At 43.6% G+C, this 23,234-nt stretch overlaps 1 protein-coding gene across 1 annotated transcript in view; it reads right to left on the reverse strand.

Annotated features, from left to right (window-relative positions):
* Positions 1-206: 206 nt before the first annotated feature.
* The window catches only part of LOC121559681 (calmodulin-binding transcription activator 2), a gene marked incomplete at its 5' end in the record, with an annotated part of 61,476 nt that continues 38,448 nt past the window's right edge, over positions 207-23,234 (reverse strand). Inside the window, 11 exon segments of the mRNA XM_045215503.1 lie at positions 207-1,575; positions 1,813-1,887; positions 5,675-5,868; positions 7,089-7,109; positions 7,428-7,499; positions 12,339-12,534; positions 13,924-14,105; positions 18,004-18,276; positions 18,316-18,485; positions 18,822-19,080; positions 19,384-19,462. Of these exon segments, the coding sequence (XP_045071438.1) occupies positions 1,521-1,575; positions 1,813-1,887; positions 5,675-5,868; positions 7,089-7,109; positions 7,428-7,499; positions 12,339-12,534; positions 13,924-14,105; positions 18,004-18,276; positions 18,316-18,485; positions 18,822-19,080; positions 19,384-19,462 (1,576 nt within the window).

Consider the following 23,234-nt stretch of genomic DNA (forward strand, 5'->3'; position numbering starts at 1 on the left):
GCAGGTAATAGTGTTAAAACCTGGTTCAGTGGTTTCACTCAGTTGATTGGTTGGATTCTTTAAGACTTTGGGACACCTGGTGGTTTCTCTCTAGCTGGTCTAGATCTATACTGGTTCTGGTTCCATCTACACTAACATGAGGTGGTTTCTCTCTAGGTGGTCTGGATCTATACTGGTTCTGGTTCCATCTACACTAACATGAGGTGGTTTCTCTCTAGGTGGTCTGGATCTATACTGGTTCTGGTTCCATCTACACTAACATGAGGTGGTTTCTCTCTAGGTGGTCTGGATCTATACTGGTTCTGGTTCCATCTACACTAACATTAGGTGGTTTCTCTCTAGGTGGTCTGGATCTATACTGGTTCTGGTTCCATCTACACTAACATGAGGTGGTTTCTCTCTAGGTGGTCTGGATCTATACTGGTTCTGGTTCCATCTACACTAACATTAGGTGGTTTCTCTCTAGGTGGTCTGGATCTATACTGGTTCTGGTTCCATCTACACTAACATGAGGTGGTTTCTCTCTAGGTGGTCTGGATCTATACTGGTTCTGGTTCCATCTACACTAACATGAGGTGGTTTCTCTCTAGGTGGTCTGGATCTATACTGGTTCTGGTTCCATCTACACTAACATGAGGTGGTTTCTCTCTAGGTGGTCTGGATCTATACTGGTTCTGGTTCCATCTACACTAACATGAGGTGGTTTAGATCTATACTGGTTCTGGTTCCATCTACACTAACATGAGGTGGTTTCTCTCTAGGTGGTCTGGATCTATACTGGTTCTGGTTCCATCTACACTAACATGAGGTGGTTTAGATCTATACTGGTTCTGGTTCCATCTACACTAACATGAGGTGGTTTCTCTCTAGGTGGTCTGGATCTATACTGGTTCTGGTTCCATCTACACTAACATTAGGTGGTTTCTCTCTAGGTGGTCTGGATCTATACTGGTTCTATACTAACCTACCTAGTTGTGTGTAAAGGTGGTTAGTTAGGATCAGGATATCTCTCTGTTTTAAGACTTTAGTTAAAGTGTTCTGTTCAGTCCTACTGTCTGTGGCTATAGCTTTATATACACACATACACGTACAATACCTGCCCCCTTAAATAACACTAAAGCAGTGACATGTAGTATTTCATATCTGTAGAATATATATATTTACGTTCCATACATTCAGTTAGAAGCTGCAGTTGTCTTGTTTTGCCTAGAAACAGATAGAAAAAATATGTTCAAATAAAGGAATAAACAGCTTCAGCCAGTTCTCTCTCCTCTCCGCAGCGGAACAGGGGGATAAGGCAGGAGTCTCTCTCCCTTTTTAACTGAATCTCTCTCTCCGTCGTCTCTCCATACCGTCGCTGTTTTGCATTCTTGCAGAAGTAGCGTGACATCATCATGAGAAAGGGAAGAAGAGAAGGAGGACAGAGGCATGCAGATCGATGGGGTGATGAGGGAGGGAGGACAGGCGTCTCTCTCTCCTCCTCTCTCCTGTGGCGAGTGGCAGGATGAAGGAGGAGATAGTTAGGTGGTAAGCCCTCTCCTCTCTAACTCCTTGGTCTGTTTCAACTCCTTAATCCTGGAAGGCGGGAAGAGGGGGGAGAGAGAGGGAAGAGGGGGGAGAGAGAGGGAAGAGGGGGGAGAGAGAGGGAAGAGGGGGGAGAGAGAGGGAAAAGGGAAGAGAGAGGAATGGAAGAGAGACAGAAAGAGGGAGAAGAGAGAGAAAACGTTCAGTAACGTTAAAAAGTGTCTACATTCAGAATTCCCAAGAATGATTTCTCTCTGATAACAGTGACATCACTGTGAGGTCACTGACCGGTGTCGGCATCGTCGTAGGAACCTCATGATCTTCCTGGCAGCCTGGTCCTGCTTCTTAGTCAGGAAGGAACCCCTAAATGGAGTGAGAGAAAGACATTAGGACGAATAAATACATTTGATATTTAAGACATTTAATATAAAACATTTTATACAAAGGTCAATTATACAACCTTTTGCTGTCATGTGGGCTGGACATCTCAAATCAAATCAAATTGTATTTGTCACATGCGCCGAATATTACAGTGAAATGCTTACTGACAAGCCCTTAACCAACAATACAGTTTTAAGAAAAATAAGTGTTTAGTAAATAATAGATAAGTAAAAAATCTAAATCAAAAATAATTAAAGAGCAGCATTAAAATAAAATAACAGTAGGGAGGCTATATACAGTCGTGGTCAAAAGTTTTGAGAATGACACAAGTATTGGTCTTTACAAAGTTCGCTGCTTTAGTGTTATGAGATATTTTTGTCAGATGTTACTATGGTATACTGAAGTATAATTACAAGCATTCCATAAGTGTCAAAGGCTTTTATTGACAGAGTCAATATTTGTAGTGTTGACCCTTCTTTTTCAAGAACTCTGCAATCCACCCTGGCATGCTGTCAATTAACTGATGGCAGCCCATTCTTGCATAATCAATGCTTGGAGTTTGTCAGAATTTGTGGGTTTTTGTTTGTCCACCCACCTCTTGAGGATTGACCACAAGTTCTCAATGGGATTAAGGTCTGTGGAGTTTCCTGGCCATGGACCCAAAATGTCGATGTTTTGTTCCCCGAGCCACTTAGTTATCACTTTTGCCTTATGGCAAGGTGCTCCATCATGCTGGAAAAGGCATTGGTCATCACCAAACTGTTCTTGGATGGTTGGGAGAAGTTGCTCTCGGAGGATGTGTTGGTACCATTCTTTATTCATGGCTGTGTTCTTAGGCAAAATTGTGAGTGAGCCCACTCTCTTGGCTGAGAAGCAACCCCACACATGAATGGTCTCAGGATGCTTTACTGTTGGCATGACACAGGACTGATGGTAGCGCTCACCTTGTCTTCTCCGGACAAGGTGTTTTTCGGATGCCCCAAAAAATCAGAAAAGGGGATTCATCAAAGAAAATGACTCTACCCCAGTCGTCAGCAGTCCAATCCCTGAACCTTTTGCAGAATATCAGTCTATCCCTGATGTTTTTCCTGGAGAGAAGTGGCTTCTTTGCTGCCCTTCTTGACACCAGGCCATCCTCCAAAAGTCTTCGCCTCACTGTGCGTGCAGATGCACTCGCACCTGCCTGCTGCCATTCCTGAGCAAGCTCTGCACTGGTGGTGCCCTGATCCCGCAGCTGAATCAACTTTAGGAGACGGTCCTGGCGCTTGCTGGACTTTCTTGGGCGCCCTGACGCCTTCTTCACAACAATTGAACCTCTCTCCTTGAAGTTCTTGATGATTTGATAAATGGTTGATTTAGGTGCAATCTTACTAGCAGCAATATCCTTGCCTGTGAAGCCCTTTTTGTGCAAAGCAATGATGATGGCACGTGTTTCCTTGCAGGTAACCATGGTTAACAGAGGAAGAACAATGATTTCAAGCACCACCCTCGTCAACACTCTCACCTGTGTTAACGAGAGAATCACTGACATGATGTCAGCTGGTCCTTTTGTGGCAGGGCTGAAATGCAGCGGAAATGTTTTTTGGGGATTAAGTTCATTTTCATGGCAAAGAGGGACTTTGCAATTAATTGCAATTCATCTGATCACTCTTCATGACATTCTGGCGTATATGCAAATTGCCATCATCAAAACTGAGGCAGCAGACTTTGTGAAAATTAGTATTTGTGTCATTCTCAAAACCTTTGACCACGACTGTACAGGGGGTACCGATACAGAATCAATGTGCGGGGGCACAGGTTAGTCGAGGTAATTGAGGTAATATGAAAACTACCAGTCAAAAGTTTGGACACATACTCATTCAAGGGTTTTTCTTAATTTATACATTGTAGAATAATAGTGAAGACATCAAAACTATGAAATAACACATACGGATTCATGTAGTAACCAAAAAAGTGTTAAAGAAATCAAAATATATTTTATATTTGAGATTCTTCAAATAGCCACCCTTTGCCTTGATGACAGCTTTACACACTCTTGGCATTCTCTCAACCAGCTTCATGAGGTAGTCACCTGGAATGCATTTCAATTAACAGGTGTGCCTTCTTAAAAGCTAATTTGTGGGGTGAGGTGGGGGGGGGGGGGGTATACAGAAGTCCATATTATGGCAAGAACAGCTCAAATAAGCAAAGAGAAACGACAGTCCATCATTACTTTAAGACATGAAGGTCAGTCAATATGCAACATTTCAAGAACTTTGAAAGTTTCTTCAAGTGCAGTCGCAAAAACCATCAAGCGCTATGATGAAACTGGCTCTCATGAGGACCACCACAGGAATGGAAGACCCAGAGTTACCTCTGCTGCAGAGGATAAGTTCATTAGAGTTTATTTAGAATTCATGGCACACTTAACCAGCATGGCTACCACAGCATTCTGCAGCGATACGCCATCCCATCTGGTTTGGGCTTAGTGGGACTATCATTTATTTTTCAACAGGACAATGACCCAACACACCTCCAGGCTGTGTAAGGGCTATTTGACCAAGAAGGAGAGTGATGGAGTGCTGCATCAGATGACCTGGCCTCCACAATCCCCCGACCTCAACCCAATTGAGATGGTTTGGGATGAGTTGGACCGCAGAGTGAAGGAAAAGCAGCCAACAAGTGCTCAGCATATGTGGGAACTCATTCAAGACTGTAGGAAAAGCATTCCAGATGAAGCTGGTTGAGAGAATGCCAAGAGTGTGTAAAGCTGTCATCAAGGCAAAGAGTGGCTATTTGAAGAATCTCAAATCTAAAATATATTTTGATTTGTTTAACACTTTTTTGGCTACTACAGGATTCATTGCTCGTGTTTCTTGGCCCAAGCAGGTCTCTTCTTCTTATTGGTGTCCTTTAGTGGTGGTTTCTTTGCAGCAATTCGACCATGAAGGCCTGATTCACACAGTCCCCTCTGAACAGTTGATGTTGAGATTTGTCTGTGACTTGAACTCTGTGAAGCATTTATTGGGCTGCTATTTCTGAGGCTGGTAACTCTAATGAACTTATCCTCTGCAGCAGAGGTAACTCTGGGTCTCCCATTCCTGTGGTGGTCCTCATGAGAGCCAGTTTCATCATAGTGCTTGTTGGTTTTTGCGACTGCACTTGAAGAAACTTTCAAAGTTCTTGAAATGTTCTGTATTGACTGACCTTCATGTCTTAAAGTAATGATGGACTGTCGTTTCTCTTTGCTTATTTGAGCTGTTCTTGCCATAATATGGACTTGGTCTTTTACCAAATAGGGCTATCTTCTGTATACCCCCCTACCTTGTCACAACACAACTGATTGACAGCTGGTTGAGAGAATGCCAAGAGTGTGCAAAGCTGTCATCAAAGCAAAGGGTGGCTACTTTGAAGAATCTCAAACATAAAATATACTTTGATTTGTTTAACACGTTTTTGGTTTCTACATGATTCCATATGTGTTATTTCATAGTTTTGATGTCTTCACTATTATTCTGCAATATAGACCAAATAAAGAAAAACCCTTGAATGAGTAGGTGTGTCCAAACTTTTGACCGGTACTGTACATGTAGGTAAAGGTAAAGTGAATACACTGTTTTATAATCTCATGTGGGCTGGACATCTTAAAGATGCAACACTCTGTCCTCTCTTCTCACTACACAATCCCTGTTACTCTTGGACCAATAGGGAACCACCTCTTTGCCTAATGGTTAAGATGCTGGTTTCTCGAGCCGGAGACAGGGGTTCAGATCCCACACGTTACACCTACTTGAGTTTGGGGTTGTGTGATCCGGACCCTCTGGGTCCCTGTTTGAGGCGTTCATACTCCTTATAGCTGCGGTAGTACTGTTGGATCAGAACCGCAGCCCGTCTAGACTGTTGGAACTTCTTCTGCTCATAGTAACTACGGAACTTAGACTGGATCAGTATCGCTGCCTGAGTCATCCTTTTATACAGAGCATACTGACAGAGGAGAGGAGGGGGGGATGAGAGGAGAGGGGGAGAGGGAGGGATGGATGGAGAGAGGGGGAGAGGGGGAGGGGGAGGTGGATGGAGAGAGGGGATAGAGAGAGGGGGGATGAGAGGAGAGGGGGGATGAGAGGAGAGGGGTAGAGGGAGGGATAGATGGAGAGAGGGGGAGAGGGGGAGGGGGAGGTGGATGGAGAGAGGGGGAGAGAGAGAGGGGGATGAGAGGAGAGGGGGGATGAGAGGAGAGGGATAGAGGGAGGGATAGATGGAGAGAGGGCGGGAGTTGGAGAGAGGGGGGAGAGAGAGAGGGGGAGGGATGGAGAGGGAGGGAGGGAGGGATGGAGAGGGAGGGAGGGATGGAGAGGGATGGAGAGAGGGAGGGAGGGAGGGATGGAGAGAGGGAGGGAGGGAGGGAGGGAGGGAGGGATGGATGGATAGGGAGGGAGGGAGGTAGTTGGGGAGAGGAGAGGGAGGGAATGAGGGGGGGGTGAGAGGAGAGGGAGGGGAAGGGATGAGGGGGATGAGAGGAGAGGAGAGGAGAGGGAGGGAGAGAGGAGAGGGAGGGAATGAGGAGGGGAGGGGGGAGAGAGGGAGGGAATGAGGAGGGAGGGGGAGAGAGAGGGAGGGAATGAGGGGGGAGGGAATGAGGAGGGAGGGGGAGAGAGAGGGAGGGGGGAGAGAGAGGGAGGGGAGGGGGAGAGAGAGGGAGGGAATGAGGGAGTTGGAGGGAGGGAATGAGGGAGGGAGGGAGTTGGAGGGAGGGAGGGAGGGAGGGAGTTGGAGGGAGGGAGGGAGGAGAGAGGATAGGAGGGAGGGAGGGAGGGAGGGAGGGAGGGAGGGAGGGGGGGAGGGGAAGAGAGAGTTACACATCTTACATTGTTACATTTTAGTCATTTAGCAGACGCTCTTATCCAGAGCGACTTACAGTTAGTGAGTGCATACATTTTCATACTGGCCCCCGTGGGAAACGAACCCACAACCCTGGCGTTGCAAGCTCTTACCAACTGAGCTACCGGGGACTACAAATATATTATTGTACAAATATAAACAGACATGTAAGGACACAGCACACACTCCTATCAGCACTTTTACTTTCAGTCCAGCCTAAAGCACATACCCACACAGGTTCCACACACGCCAGACGCAGAGACAATCTACACAAAGCATTTAGTCAGCTATCTGTAGCAGAGACAACCAGAGGATCGACACGTTACCTTCAGTGCTATCCATGTTAGCTAGCGTGATATATCAGAGAGAGAGAGAGAAGGAGAGAGCAGAAAGTAGTTAAGGAAGGAGGCGTGGAGAAAGAGAGATATGGAAGATGAGAGGACAAAGAGATGAGAGAGAAAAGAGAGAGAGGAGTATTAGTGTAGGCTGGCACCGAGAGAGAGAGAGACCCACACACGCACACGCATGTCACAACTACATGCAACAGGACAGTAACTCCGCCTCCTCTCCGGTCCGAGGTTAGAGGTCAGGCTGGTCTTCAAAGTGATGACCTCTGGGGTTTGGAGGTGAAGAGGTGTGTGCTGGGTAAAGGGGCGTGTATCTACCTGCTTGTATTTCCTGTAGCATCGCTGGATGACGGCTGCTGCCATATCCTGCTGTTCCTTCAACCTCCGACCCTGGAGAGAGCAAGAATAACATCAGCTTTATCTGACTGAAAGGAATGTGTGAACACTGTTAAAGCTGAAAGTAATGTGTGAACACTGTTAAAGCTGAAAGTAATGTGTGAACACTGTTAAAGCTGAGAGCAATGTGTGAACACTGTTAAAGCTGAAAGTAATGTGTGAACACTGTTAAAGCTGAGAGCAATGTGTGAACACTGTTAAAGCTGAAAGTAATGTGTGAACACTGTTAAAGCTGAGAGCAATGTGTGAACACTGTTAAAGCTGAAAGTAATGTGTGAACACTGTTAAAGCTGAGAGCAATGTGTGAACACTGTTAAAGCTGAAAGTAATGTGTGAACACTGTTAAAGCTGAGAGCAATGTGTGAACACTGTTAAATCTGAGAGCAATGTGTGAACACTTAAAGCTGAAAGCAATGTGTGAACACTGTTAAATCTGAAAGTAATGTGTGAACACTGTTGGAAGCTGAAAGTATTGTGTGAACACTGTTAAAGCTGAAAGTAATGTGTGAACACTGTTAAAGATGAAAGTAATGTGTGAACACTGTTAAAGCTGAAAGTAATGTGTGAACACTGTTAAAGCTGAGAGTAATGTGTGAACACTGTTAAAGCTGAAAGTAATGTGTGAACACTGTTGGAAGCTGAAAGTATTGTGTGAACACTGTTAAAGCTGAAAGTAATGTGTGAACACTGTTAAAGATGAAAGTAATGTGTGAACACTGTTAAAGCTGAAAGTAATGTGTGAACACTGTTAAAGCTGAGAGTAATGTGTGAACACTGTTAAAGCTGAAAGCAATGTGTGAACACTTAAAACTGAGAGCAATGTGTGAACACTGTTAAAGCTGAAAGTAATGTGAGAACACTGTTAAAGCAGAAAGTAATGTGTGAACACTTAAAGCTGAAAGTCATGTGTGAACACTGTTGAAGATGAAAGCAATGTGTGAACAATGTTAAAGCTGAAAGCAATGTGTGAACACTGTTAAAGCTGGAAGCAATGTGGAAACAATGAAAGCTGAAAGTAATGTGTGAACACTGTTAAAGCTGGAAGCAATGTGGGAACAATGAAAGCTGAAAGTAATGTGTGAACACAGTTGAAAATGAAAGCAATGTGTGAACACTGTTGAAGCTGAAAGCAGTGTGTGAACTTTTAAAGCTGAAAGAATTGTGGAAACACTGTTAAAGCTGAGAGCAATGTGTGAACACTGTTAAAGCTGAAATTAATGTGTGAACACTGTTGAAGCTGAAAGTAATGTGTGAACACTGTTAAAGCTGAAAGCAATGTGTGAACACTGTTAAAGCTGAAAGTAATGTGTGAACACTTAAAGCTGAAAGTAATGTGAGAACACTTAAAGCAGAAAGTTATGTGTGAACACTGTTGAAGCTGAAAGCAATGTGTGAACAATGTTAAAGCTGAAAGCAATGTGTGAACACTGTTAAAGCTGGAAGCAATGTGGGAACAATGAAAGCTGAAAGTAATGTGTGAACACTGTTAAAGCTGGAAGCAATGTGGGAACAATGAAAGCTGAAAGTAATGTGTGAACACAGTTGAAAATGAAAGCAATGTGTGAACACTGTTGAAAATGAAAGTAATGTGTGAACACTGTTGAAGCTGAAAGCAATGTGTGAACACTGTTAAAGTTGAAAGTAATATGGGAACACTTAAAGCTGAAAGCAATTTGTGAACACTGTTAAAGCTGAAAGCAATGTGTGATCACTGTTAAAGCTGAAAGCAATGTGTGAACACTGTTGAAGCTGAAAGCAATGTGTGAAAACTGCTAAAGCTTTAAGCAATGTGTGAACACTGTTAAAGCTGAAAGCAATTTGTGAACACTGTTAAAGCTGAAAGTAATATATGAACACTTAAAGCTGAAAGTAATGTGAGGACACTGTTAAAGCAGAAAGTAATGTGTGAACACTTCAAGCTGAGAGCAATGTGTGAACACTTAAAGCTGAAAGTAATGTGTGAACAATGTTAAAGCTGAAAGTAATATATGAACACTTAAAGCTGAAAGTAATGTGTGAACACTGTTAGAGCAAAAAGTAATGTGTGAACACTTAAATGTGAAATTAATGTGTGAACACTGTTAAAGCTGGAAGCAATGTGGGAACAATGAAAGCAATGTGTGAACACAGTTGAAAATGAAAGCAATGTGTGAACACTGTTGAAAATGAAAGTAATGTGTGAACACTGTTGAAGCTGAAAGCAATGTGTGAACACTGTTAAAGTTGAAAGTAATATGGGAACACTTAAAACTGAAAGCAATTTGTGAACACTGTTAAAGCTGAAAGCAATGTGTGATCACTGTTAAAGCTGAAAGCAATGTGTGAACACTGTTGAAGCTGAATGCAATGTGTGAACACTGTTGAAGCTGAATGCAATGTGTGAACACTGTTAAAGCTGAAAGCAATTTGTGAACACTGTTAAAGCTGAAAGTAATATATGAACACTTAAAGCTGAAAGTAATGTGAGGACACTGTTAAAGCAGAAAGTAATGTGTGAACACTTCAAGCTGAAAGTAATGTGTGAACACTGTTAGAGCAAAAAGTAATGTGTGAACACTTAAATGTGAAATTAATGTGTGAACACTGTTAAAGCTGGAAGCAATGTGGGAACAATGAAAGCTGAAAGTAATGTGTGAACACAGTTGAAAATGAAAGCAATGTGTGAACACTTTTGAAAATGAAAGTAATGTGTGAACACTGTTGAAGCTGAAAGCAATGTGGGAACACTGTTAAAGTTGAAAGTAATATGGGAACACTTAAAGCTGAAAGCAATTTGTGAACACTGTTAAAGCTGAAAGCAATGTGTGATCACTGTTAAAGCTGAAAGCAATGTGTGAACACTTAAAGCTGAAAGCAATGTGTGAACACTGTTAAAGCTGAAAGTAATATATGAACACTTAAAGCTGAAAGTAATGTGAGGACACTGTTAAAGCAGAAAGTAATGTGTGAACACTTCAAGCTGAGAGCAATGTGTGAACACTTAAAGCTGAAAGTAATGTGTGAACAATGTTAAAGCTGAAAGTAATATATGAACACTTAAAGCTGAAAGTAATGTGTGAACACTGTTAAAGCTGAAAGTAATGTGTGAACACTGTTAGAGCAAAAAGTAATGTGTGAACACTTAAATGTGAAATTAATGTGTGAACACTGTTGAAGCTGAAAGCAATGTGTGAACACTTAAAGCTGAAAGTAATGTGTGAACACTGTTAAAGTTGAAAGTAATGTGGGAACACTTAGAGCTGAAAGTAATGTGTGAACACTGTTAAAGCTGAAAGCAATGTGTGAACACCGTTAAAGCTGAAAGTAATGTGTGAACACTTAGAGCTGAAAGTAATGTGTGAACACTGTTAAAGCTGAAAGCAATGTGTGAACACTGTTAAAGCTGAAAGCAATGTGTGAACACCGTTAAAGCTGAAAGTAATGTGGGAACACTTAGAGCTGAAAGCAATTTGTGAACACCGTTAAAGCTGAAAGTAATGTGTGAACACTGTTGAAGCTGAAAGCAATGTGTGAAAACTGCTAAAGCTGAAAGTAATGTGTGAACACTGTTAAAGATGGAAGCAATGTGGGAACAATGAAAGCTGAAAGTAATGTGTGAACACTGCTAAAGCTGAAAGCAATGTGTGAACACTGTTGAAGCTGAAAACAATGTGAGAACACTGTTGAAGCTGAAAGCAATGTGTGAACACTGTTGAAAATGAAAAGCAATGTGTGAACACTGTTGAAAATGAAAAGAATGTGTGAACACTGTTGAAAATGAAAGCAATGTGTGAAAACGTTTAAAGCTGAAAGAATTGTGGAAACACTGTTAAAGCTGAAAGTAATGTGTGAACACTGTTAAAGCTTAAAGCAATGTGTGAACACCGTTAAAGCTGAAAGCAATGTGTGAACACCGTTAAAGCTGAAAGCAATGTGGGAACAATGAAAGCTGAAAGTAATATGTGAACACTGTTAAAGCTTAAAGCAATGTGTGAACACCGTTAAAGCTGAAAGCAATGTGTGAACACCGTTAAAGCTGAAAGCAATGTGGGAACAATGAAAGCTGAAAGTAATATGTGAACACTGCTAAAGCTGAAAGCAATGTGAGAACACTGTTGAAGCTGAAAGCAATGTGTGAACACTGTTGAAAATGAAAAGCAATGTGTGAACACTGTTGAAAATGAAAGGAATGTGTGAACACTGTTGGAAATGAAAGCAATGTGTGAAAATATTTAAAGCTGAAAGCAATGTGTGAACACCGTTAAAGCTGAAAGCAATGTGTGAACACTGTTAAAGCTGAAAGCAATGTGTGAACACCGTTAAAGCTGAAAGCAATGTGTGAACACCGTTAAAGCTGGAAGCAATGTGGGAACAATGAAAGCTGAAAGTAATGTGTGAATACTGTTGAAAATGAAAGCAACTTCCAGGGAACACTGTTAGGTCCACTAATCGTCTTGTAGTTATTGACAGTTGCTTGTGGGCTGGAGACATTATCCACTGTACAGGTATGGAGTATATTTAAATCATCAACATATTTCCAGCGATTGTCATCGTCTCTGGCAGCGCTGTCAATATCTGGAAGGAAGATTAGTGGACCTAACAATATGACTTCTCTAGACCCCATATGGATTTCAGGGTCTTTGATTGACATAGGTATGGGTATCAGTAAAAACTGAACTGAACTTGAGATGGAGGGAGAGAGAGAGGGACCGAGAGAACAGAAAGACAGATAAAGTAGTTATGTTGTCTTGACGTCAGCAATACGGTTGTTGGATGATCAGCTCAATTAAGCCTGCTGAGAACATTAACCAATCTAACACTGGATGTGTCTGCGTTGTTCCTGTATGTATGTACCTTGTATCGTCTGAAGGCGTTCTGAATGATGCGTGCAGCCTCGTACAGTTCTCTCTGCTCAGAGTCAGTCAGCGTCAGCAGAGCAAAGTCCCTCTCCATCCTCCCATTGGCCGAGGCATTCAGGAACTCCGCCCACGCCACACTACTGGGTGGCCTTAGCCTCTGGAGGGAGCTGAGGTGCGAGGGGGGAGTACACCTAGTAGAGGAACAGCAGAGACACTCCTTCAATATACACAGAGGGGGGAGTACACCTAGCAGAGGAACAGCAGAGACACTCCTTCAATATACACAGAGGGGGGAGTACACCTAGCAGAGGAACAGCAGAGACACTCCTTCAATATACACAGAGGGGGGAGTACACCTAGCAGAGGAACAGCAGAGACACTCCTTCAATATACACAGAGGGGGGAGTACACCTAGTAGAGGAACAGCAGAGACACTCCTTCAATATACACAGAGGGGGGAGTAAACCTAGCAGAGGAACAGCTGAGACACTCCTTCAATATACACAGAGGGGGGAGTACACCTAGCAGAGGAACAGCTGAGACACTCCTTCAATATACACAGAGGGGGGAGTAAACCTAGCAGAGGAACAGCTGAGACACTCCTTCAATATACACAGAGGGGGGAGTACACCTAGCAGAGGAACAGCAGAGACACTCCTTCAATATACACAGAGGGGGGAGTAAACCTAGCAGAGGAACAGCTGAGACACTCCTTCAATATACACAGAGGGGGGAGTACACCTAGCAGAGGAACAGCTGAGACACTCCTTCAATATACACAGAGGGGGGAGTAAACCTAGCAGAGGAACAGCAGAGACACTGAGTAGTAAAATAATGCTATACTTCCACAGCAGTTATTCCTGGACAGAGAGGGGTGAGAGTGTGTGTGTGTGTGTGTGTGTGTGTGTGTGTGTGTGTGTGTGTGTGTGTGTGTGTGTGTGAGTGTGTGTGTGTACCTGAATTGAGAGGAGTGTGTGTGTGTGTGAGTGTGTGAGTGTGTGTGTGTGTGTACCTGAATTGAGAGTAGTGTGTGTGTGTGTGTGAGTGTGTGTGAGTGTGTGTGTGTACCTGGACAGAGAGGAGTGTGTGAGTGTGAGTGTGTGTGTGTGTGTGTGTGTGAGTGTGTGTACCTGAATTGAGAGGAGTGTGTGTGTGTGAGTGTGTGAGTGTGAGTGTGTGTGTGAGTGTGTGTGAGTGTGAGTGTGTGTGAGTGTGTGAGTGTGTGTGTGTGTGAGTGTGTGTGTGTACCTGAATTGAGAGGAGTGTGTGTGTGTACCTGAATTGAGAGGAGTGTGTGTGTGTGTGTGTGTGTGTGTGTGAGTGTGTGTGAGTGTGTGTGTGTACCTGGACAGAGAGGAGTGTGTGAGTGTGAGTGTGTGTGTGTGTGTGAGTGTGTGTACCTGAATTGAGAGGAGTGTGTGTGTGTGTGTGAGTGTGTGAGTGTGTGAGTGTGTGTGAGTGTGTGTGAGTGTGTGAGTGTGTGTGTGTGTGTGAGTGTGTGTGTGTACCTGAATTGAGAGGAGTGTGTGTGTGTACCTGAATTGAGAGGAGTGTGTGAGTGTGTGTGTGTGTGTGTGTACCTGAATTGAGAGGAGTGTGTGGGTGTGTCCAGGTAGGTGGCCAACCAGGGCATGGTGTCGGGTATCGCCATGTTGTCCCGCCTCTCTCTGAGCGGTGACTCCTCCCCCCTGGACAATTCCTCAAGTTTGATTCGCTCAGGAGTCGCCTCGATGATCTGTTCCGCTAACGTCGCCATGTCAACCTGGGAGCAAAAAGAAAATGCTATCAGGAGTGTGTGTCTGACATTCACAGATAGACCATTAGCAGGTCATTGTTTTGCAACACAAACATAATTTGTTTCTGTATTTTTTTTAGGGGGTAGATCAGCTTTAATATTGCAGATAGATTGTAGCTTACATTAATGTAATTGTCTGCATCATTTCCAATCCCCCATATATTTATTGATTTTGTAAATATATTTCCCACTAACCCCCCTCCCCTAATTGGAGTAAACTAATTGACAACAACACCTAGGCTTCTACTTCCAGCTTTGCAAATTTATTACAAATAAAAAACAGAAAAATTACATTTCCATAAGTATTCAGACCCCTTTACTCAGTACATTGTTGAAGCACCTTTGGCAGCGATTACAGCATCGAGTCTTCTTGGGTTTGACGCTACAAGCTTGGCACACCTGTATTTGAAGAGTTCCTCCCATTCTTCTCTGCAGATCCTCTCAAGCTCTGTCAGGTTGGATGGGGAGCATCGCTGCACAGCTATTTTCAGGTCTCTCCAGAGATGTTAGATCGGGTTCAAGTCCAGACTCTTGCTGGGCCACTCAAGGACATTCAGAGACTTGTCCCGAAGCCACTCCTGCGTTGTCTTGGCTGTGTGTTTAGGGTCGTTGTCCTGTTGGAAGGTGAACCTTCACCCCAGTCTGAGGTCCTGAGCGCTCTGGAGCAGGTTTTCATCAAGGATCTCTCTGTACTTTGCTCCGTTCATCTTTCCCTCGATCCAAATCATGTCCAATCAATTGAATTTACCACAGGTGGACTCCAATCAAGTTGTAGAAACATCTCAAGGATGATCAATGGAAACAAGATGCACCTGAGCTAAATTTCGAGTCTCACAGCAAAGGGTCTGAATATTTATGTAAATAAGGTATTTGGTTTTTATTTGTAATACATTTGCAAAAAATTATAAAAACCTGTTTTCGCTTTGTCATTATGGGGTATTGTGTGTAGATTGATGAGGACACAATGTATTTTACAATAGTTCTCTTTTGTTTGTTTTTAATCCCTAACCCTCAACCCTCCCATCTACAGTTGAAGTCGGAAGTTTACATACACTTAGGTTGGAGTCATTAAAACTTGTTTTTCAACCACTCCACAAATTTCTTGTTAACAAACTATAGTTTTGGCAAGTCGGTTAGGACATCTACTTTGTGCATGACACAAGTAATTTTTCCAACAATTGTTTACAGACAGATTATTTAACTTATAATTCACTGTATCACAATTCCAGTGGGTCAGAAGTTTACATACACTAAGTTGACTGTGCCTTTAAACAGCTTGGAAAATTCCAGAAAATGATGTCATGGCTTTAGAAGCTTCTGATAGGCTAATTGACATCATTTGAGTCAATTGGAGGTGTACCTGTGGATGTATTTCAAGGCCTACCTTCAAACTCAGTGCCTCTTTGCTTGACATCATGGGAAAATCAAAAGAAATCAGCAAAGACCTCAGAAAAAGAATTGTAGACCTCCACAAGTCTGGTTCATCCTTGGGAGCAATTTCCAAACGCCTGAAGGTACCACGTTCATCTGTACAAACAATAGTACGCAAGTATAAACACCATGGGACCACGCAGCCGTCATACCACTCAGGAAGGAGACGCGTTCTGTCTCCTAGAGATGAACGTACCTTGGTGCGAAAAGTGCAAATCAAACTCCAGAACAACAGCAAAGGACCTTGTGAAGATGCTGGAGGAAACAGATACAATACTATATCCACAGTAAAACGAGTCCTATATCGACATAACCTGAAAGGCCGCTCAGCAAGGAAGAAGCCACTGCTCCAAAACCGCCATAAAAAAGCCAGACTACGGTTTGCAACTGCACATGGGGACAAAGATCGTACTTTTTGGAGAAATGTCCTCTGGTCTGATTAAACAAAAATATACCTGTTTGGCCATAATGACCATCGTTATGTTTGGAGGAAAAAGGGGTATGCTTGCAAGCTGAAGAACACCATCCCAACCGTGAAGCACGGGGGTGGCAGCATCATGCTGTTGGGGTGCTTTGCTGCAGGAGGGACTGGTGCACTTCACAAAATAGATGGCATCATGAGGAAGGAAAATGATGTGGATATATTGAAGCAACATCTCAAGACATCAGTCAGGAAGTTAAAGCTTGGTCGCAAATGGATCTTCGAAATGGACAATGACCCCAAGCATACTTCCAAAGTTGTGGCAAAATGGCTTAAGGACAACAAAGTCAAGGTATTGGAGTCGCCATCTCAAAGCCCTGACCTCAATTCTATAGAAAATTTGTGGGCAGAACTGAAAAAGCGTGTGCGAGCAAGGAGGCCTACAAACCTGACTCAGTTACACCAGCTCTGTCAGGAGGAATGGGCCAAAATTCACCCAACTTATTGTGGGAAGCTTGTGGAAGGCTACCCGAAACATTTGACCCAAGTTAAACAATTTAAAGGCAATGCTACCAAATACTAATTGAGTGTATGTAAACTTCTGACCCACTGGGAATGTGATGAAAGAAAGAAAAGCTGAAATAAATAATTCTCTCTACTATTATTCTGACATTTCACATTCTTAAAATAAAGTGGTGATCCTAACTGACCTAAGACAGGGAATATTTACTAGGATTAAATGTCAGGAATTGTGAAAAACTGAGTTTAAATGTATTTGGCTAAGGTGTATGTAAACTTCTGACTTCAACTGTATGTCTGAATCCAGGTAGATTTCTATTTGCCATATATTTTTAACTGTGCTGTTTCACAAAAGTTCTGAACCTATAAACATTTTACTCATGTTGTTTTTAATCCCACCCTTCAGCTCCACTCAACTCCTTCCATCTCTCTTAACACCATCCATTTTTTATTTCTATTTGCCATATATTTTTCAACTGTGCTGTTTCACAAAAGTTCTGAACCTTTCTATTCGAATAGGGTTAGGGTTAGTTGGTGGCCAACTACAAGAAACGTCTGACCTCTGTGATTGCCAACAAGGGTTTTGCCACCAAGTACTAAGTCATGTTTTGCAGAGGGGTCAAATACTTATTTCCCTCATTAAAATGCAAATCAATTTATAACATTTTTTACATGCGTTTTTCTGGATTTTTGTTGTTGTTATTCTGTCTCTCACTGTTCAAATAAACCTACCATTAAAATTATAGACTGATAATTTATTTGTCAGTGGGCAAACGTACAAAATCAGCAGGGGATCAAATACTTTTTTCCCTGACTGTATTATTGATTGATTGACTATGACTTTTCAAATCACCAGAAGTCCCCACAAGAATAGTAAATGAACAAACAATTTGAACAACTGGGGAAATGTTTTGACCCAGAAGGTCAAATGCTATTTCTAGGGGGTTGAGGGTTAAGGTTAGAATTAGTGTTAGGGTTAGAATTAGGTTAAGGGTTAGGAGCTAGTGTTAGTTTTAGGGTTAGGAGTTAGGGTTAGTTTTAGGTTTAGGAGCTAGGGTTAGTTTTAGGTTTAGGAGCTAGGGTTAGTTTTAGGGTTAGGAGTTAGGGTTAAGGTTAGAATTAGTGTTAGGGTTAGAATTAGGTTAAGGTTTAGGGTTAGGAGCTAGGGTTCGGGTTAGGAGCTAGGGTTAGGGTTAGGGTTAGGAGCTAGGGTTAGGGTTAAGGTTAGGAGCTAGGGTTAAGGTTAGGTTTTTGGGTTAAGGTTAGGGTTAAGGTCAGGGTCAGGGTTAGGGTTAGGGTCAGGGTTAGGGTCAGGGTTAGGGTTAGGGTCAGGGTTAGGGTTAGGGTTAGGGTCAGGGTTAGGGTCAGGGTTAGGGTTAGGGTTAGGGTTAGGGTCAGGGTCAGGGTCAGGGTCAGGGTTAGGGTTAGGGTTAGGGTCAGGGTTAGGGTCAGGGTTAGGGTCAGGGTTAGGGTTAGGGTGGGACTGTGTCTGACCTGTAACACCTCAGCAGGCAGGAAGTCCTCCTCATTCTCCGCGTTCTCATTGAAGCTCACCTGCTCCTCCAAGGTGTGTGTGTGTGAGCGACAGGGGGGAGGGGGTGCGTGTGGAGGTCCGGGAGGGGAGGGGGGAGAGGCTGGTTCGTAGTCCATGAGGAAGAGAGAGTCTCTGGGCCCGGCGTTCAAACTAGAGTCCCCAGCTTCACAACCTCCACAGGCCTCACCCCATACCGGCAGGGGCAGAGGGAGGGAGAGAGAGGGGGAGGGAGGGGAGAGGGGGAGGGAGGAGGGGGATAGAGGGGAGAGGGAGGACAGGGAGAGAGAGGGGGAGGAGGGGGAGGTATCCATAGGGTCAGGGGGGTTGTATAGGGGTACAGACCCACTAGAGTAGGCTGAGCTGAGAGAGGGGGAGGGGAGGGAGAGAGAGGGGGAGGGGAGGGAGAGAGAGGGGGAGGGAATACTACTGGAAGAACTCAGACCTGGGGGAGAGAGGGGGACAGAAAGAGAGAGTGAGCAAACAGGAGACAGAGAGACAACAGACACAGACAGACAGACAGACAACAGAGACAGACAGACAACAGAGACAGACAGACAGACAGACAACAGAGACAGACAGACAACAGAGACAGACAGACAGACAGACAACAGAGACAGACAGACAGAGACAGACAACAGAGACAGACAGACAGACAACAGAGATAGACAGACAACAGAGACAGACAGACAGACAGACAGACAGACAACAGAGACAGAGAGAGAATAAAAAGTATTCAAATACACATAGACCAAAGAACATCAGTGTGTGTGTGGCTCACCTGTGTCAGGGCTGGTGGACAGCGGTGAGGGGGGGAGTTGTGGAGTGGGGGTGGTCCTCTGTTCCCCCTGTGTGGGTGTGTGTGTGTCGGGGCGGTGTGTGTGTAGGTCCTCCAGGGTGTGGGCGAGGCTTGTGTGTCCGCGGGAGCGTGCAACGGAGAGGGGGAGGCGGCCTAGTGAGTCGGGGATACCGAGCGCCTGGCTGTTCCAACCATACAGAACCTCAGCTGTTGCCTGGTGACCCAGAGCACACGCCCACATCTACAGGAGACAGAGAGGAGGACATTGGAAAAACCTACTATTCAAATCAGATAGAAACAAAAGTAACATTAGCCTGCTAACAATCGCTGAAATGAAAGCTAGACAGTCAGTACGTTTTTTTCTGGGATTTGATGACAAAATAAAGGCTACAGTATTAGAGATACTGATGATCAGATATTGGAAAAACTATGGATAAATGAGTTTTTCACGGCACAGTGGTGAAGACCAAATGTGGCAAAATGTTGAATCTAAAAGGTGTTAGGTGTTAGGGGTTAGGGGTTAGGGGTTAGGGTTAGGGCTCACCAGAGGGGTGCATGAGAAGTGATCCACGTTGAGAGGGTCGACCTCCTGTTCTAGATCCAGACTGTCACTGTTGACACTCCTGAGGAAGGGAATGAAAAACAAACACAATGTTAAAAGTAAAAAAGTTAAGTTGTCTAAGAGAGATTGAATAGTTTGTAAGACTTAATCAAAAACAAAGGCTAATTCTAAAATGGGTTGGTCAAAACAAGCATTGTGATTGGTTGAGACGCATTCTAAGCCACACCAAAAAAAAACTGTCCCTGCGCATCCAAATGTCCCATCAGCCCAGCCAGGCAATTCAATTCATTAACTTGATCTCCACTGTAAAAAGCATCTAGACATTAATTCCCTTGCTTCCAGCCTAACATTTGGTTTGTACAAGCGTTGCCGTCTGCCTCTCCACCGTCAGAAAGAGACAGACTGCTTGTCTGATACTGGTGAATTCATGAATCGGTATACTGTTTCTGGATCAGTACAAAGACATGTCAATAGAACACTGTTTCTGGATCAGTACAAAGACATGTCAATAGAACAGAATACTGATGCTAATCGAACAACTGAATGAACGACCAGAAGGCTAACAACGATGCCAACTGAATGGACGGCCAGTCAGTTTGAATGATAACGACCCCAATAGAATGAACATCCAGTCGGTTTGAATGACTATATCTAGGGACTATATATACAGTGAGGGAAAAAAGTATTTGATCCCCTGCTGATTTTGTACGTTTGCCCACTGACAAAGAAATGATCAGTCTATAATTTTAATGGTAGGTTTATTTGAACAGTGAGAGACAGAATAACAACAACAAAATCCAGAAAAACACATGTCAAAAATGTTATAAATTGATTTGCATTTTAATGAGGGAAATAAGTATTTGACCCCCTCTCAATCAGAAAGATTTCTGGCTCCCAGGTGTCTTTTATACAGGTAACGAGCTGAGATTAGGAGCACACTCTTAAAGGAAGTGCTCCTAATCTCAGTTTGTTACCTGTATAAAAGACACCTGTCCACAGAAGCAATCAATCAATCAGATTCCAAACTCTCCACCATGGCCAAGACCAAAGAGCGCTCCAAGGATATCAGGGACAAGATTGTAGACCTACACAAGGCTGGAATGGGCTACAAGACCATCGCCAAGCAGCTTGGTGAGAAGGTGACAACAGTTGGTGCGATTATTCGCAAATGGAAGAAACACAAAAGAACTGTCAATCTCCCTCGGCCTGGGGCTCCATGCAAGATCTCACCTCGTGGAGTTGCAATGATAATGAGAACGGTGAGGAATCAGCCCAGAACTACACGGGAGGATCTTGTTAATGATCTCAAGGCAGCTGGGACCATAGTCACCAAGAAAACAATTGGTAATACACTATGCCGTGAAGGACTGAAATCCTGCAGCGCCCGCAAGGTCCCCCTGCTCAAGAAAGCATATATACATGCCCGTCTGAAGTTTGCCAATGAACATCGGAATGATTCAGAGGAGAACTGGGTGAAAGTGTTGTGGTCAGATGAGACCAAAATCGAGCTCTTTGGCATCAACTCAACTCGCCGTGTTTGGAGGAGGAGGAATGCTGCCTATGACCCCAAGAACACCATCCCCACCGTCAAACATGGAGGTGGAAACATTATGCTTTGGGGGTGTTTTTCTGCTAAGGGGACAGGACAACTTCACCGCATCAAAGGGACGATGGACGGGGCCATGTACCGTCAAATCTTGGGTGAGAACCTCCTTCCCTCAGCCAGGGCATTGAAAATGGGTTGTGGATGGGTATTCCAGCATGACAATGACCCAAAACAGACAGCCAAGGCAACAAAGGAGTGGCTCAAGAAGAAGCACATTAAGGTCCTGGAGTGGCCTAGCCAGTCTCCAGACCTTAATCCCATAGAAAGAAAATATGTGGAGGGAGCTGAAGGTTCGAGTTGCCAAACGTCAGCCTCGAAACCTTAATGACTTGGAGAAAATCTGCAAAGAGGAGTGGGACAAAATCCCTCCTGAGATGTGTGCAAACCTGGTGGCCAACTACAAGAAACGTCTGACCTCTGTGATTGCCAACAAGGGTTTTGCCACCAAGTACTAAGTCATGTTTTGCAGAGGGATCAAATACTTATTTCCCTCATTAAAATGCAAATCAATTTATAACATTTTTGACATGCGTTTTTCTGGATTTTTTTGTTGTTATTCTGTCTCTCACTGTTCAAATAAACCTACCATAAAAATTATAGACTGATAATTTCTTTGTCAGTGGGCAAACGTACAAAATCAGCAGGGGATCAAATACTTTTTTCCCTCACTGTAGGTCTATATCTAGGGACTATATCTAGGTCTGATGAGTCCAAATTTGAGATTTTTGGTTCCAACCGCTGTGTCTTTGTGAGACGCAGAGTAGGTGAACGGATGATCTCTGCATGTGTGGTTCCCACCGTGAAGCATGGAGGAGGAGGTGTGATGGTGCTTTGCTGGTGACACTGTCTTTGAAAGTTTCTTCAAGTACAGTCGCAAAAACCATCAAGCGCTATGATGAAACTGGCTCTCATGAGTACCGCCACATGAATGGAAGACCCAGAGTTACCTCTGCTGCAGAGGATAAGTTCATTAGAGTTTATTTAGAATTCAAGGCACACTTAACCAGCATGGCTACCACAGCATTCTGCAGCGATACGCCATCCCATCTGGTTTGGGCTTAGTGGGACTATCATTTGTTTTTCAACAGGACAATGACCCAACACACCTCCAGGCTGTGTAAGGGCTATTTTACCAAGAAGGAGAGTGATGGAGTGCTGCATCAGATGACCTGGCCTCCACAATCCCCCGACCTCAACCCAATTGAGATGGTTTGGGATGAGTCGGACCAGCATATGTGGGAACTCCTTCAAGACAGTTGGAAAAGCATTCCTCATGAAGCTGGTTGATTCTATACTATCTTAATAATGTTTCCATATCTTGCTTTACCCATCTCATCTGTATATACTGTATTCTATACTATCTTAATAATGTTTCCATATCTTGCATTCCCCATCTCATATGTATATACTGTATTCTATACTATCTTAATAATGTTTCCATATCTTGCATTCCCCATCTCATCTGTATATACTCTATTCTATACTATCTATTGCATCTTAGCCTATGCTGCTCTGATAATGACATTGCTCATCCATATATTTATATATTCTTATTCCATTCCTTTACTTAGATTTGTGTGTATTAGGTTTTTGTTGTGTATCTGTTAGATATTACTTGCTAGATATTACTGCACTGTCGGAACTAGAAGCACAAGCATTTCGCTACACTCGCAATAACATCTGCTAACCATGTCTATGTGACCAATACATTTGATTTGATTTGATTCCTTCCCCTCTCGCTCTCTCTCCCTCTCCATCTCTCTCCCTCTCATCTCTTCATCTCTCTCCCTCTCCATCTCTCTCCGCTCCTTCCTCTCTCTGTCCTATTTCCATCCTCCATCTCTCTCCTTCTCTCCTTCTCTCTCTCTCTACACCCTTCCCCTCTCTCCCTCTCCATCTCTCTACACCCTTCCCCCCTCTCACCCTTATATGTGACCAATACATTTGATTGATTTGAGAATGCCAAGAGTGTGCAAAGCTGTCATCAAGAAAAAGGGTGGCTACTTTGAAGAATCTAAAATCCACCTGTTGTAAATTCAATTGATTGGACATGATTTGGAAAGGCACACACATGTCTATATAAGGTCCCACAGTTAACAGTGCATGTCAGAGCAAAAACCAAGCCATGATGTTGAAGGAATTGTCCGTAGAGCTCCAAGACAGGATTGTGTCGAGAAACAGATCTGGGGAAGGGTACCAAAACATTTCTGCAGCATTGAAGTTCCCC

Source organism: Coregonus clupeaformis, unplaced genomic scaffold, assembly GCF_020615455.1.
Source record: "Coregonus clupeaformis isolate EN_2021a unplaced genomic scaffold, ASM2061545v1 scaf0459, whole genome shotgun sequence".
Taxonomy (NCBI): domain Eukaryota; kingdom Metazoa; phylum Chordata; class Actinopteri; order Salmoniformes; family Salmonidae; genus Coregonus; species Coregonus clupeaformis.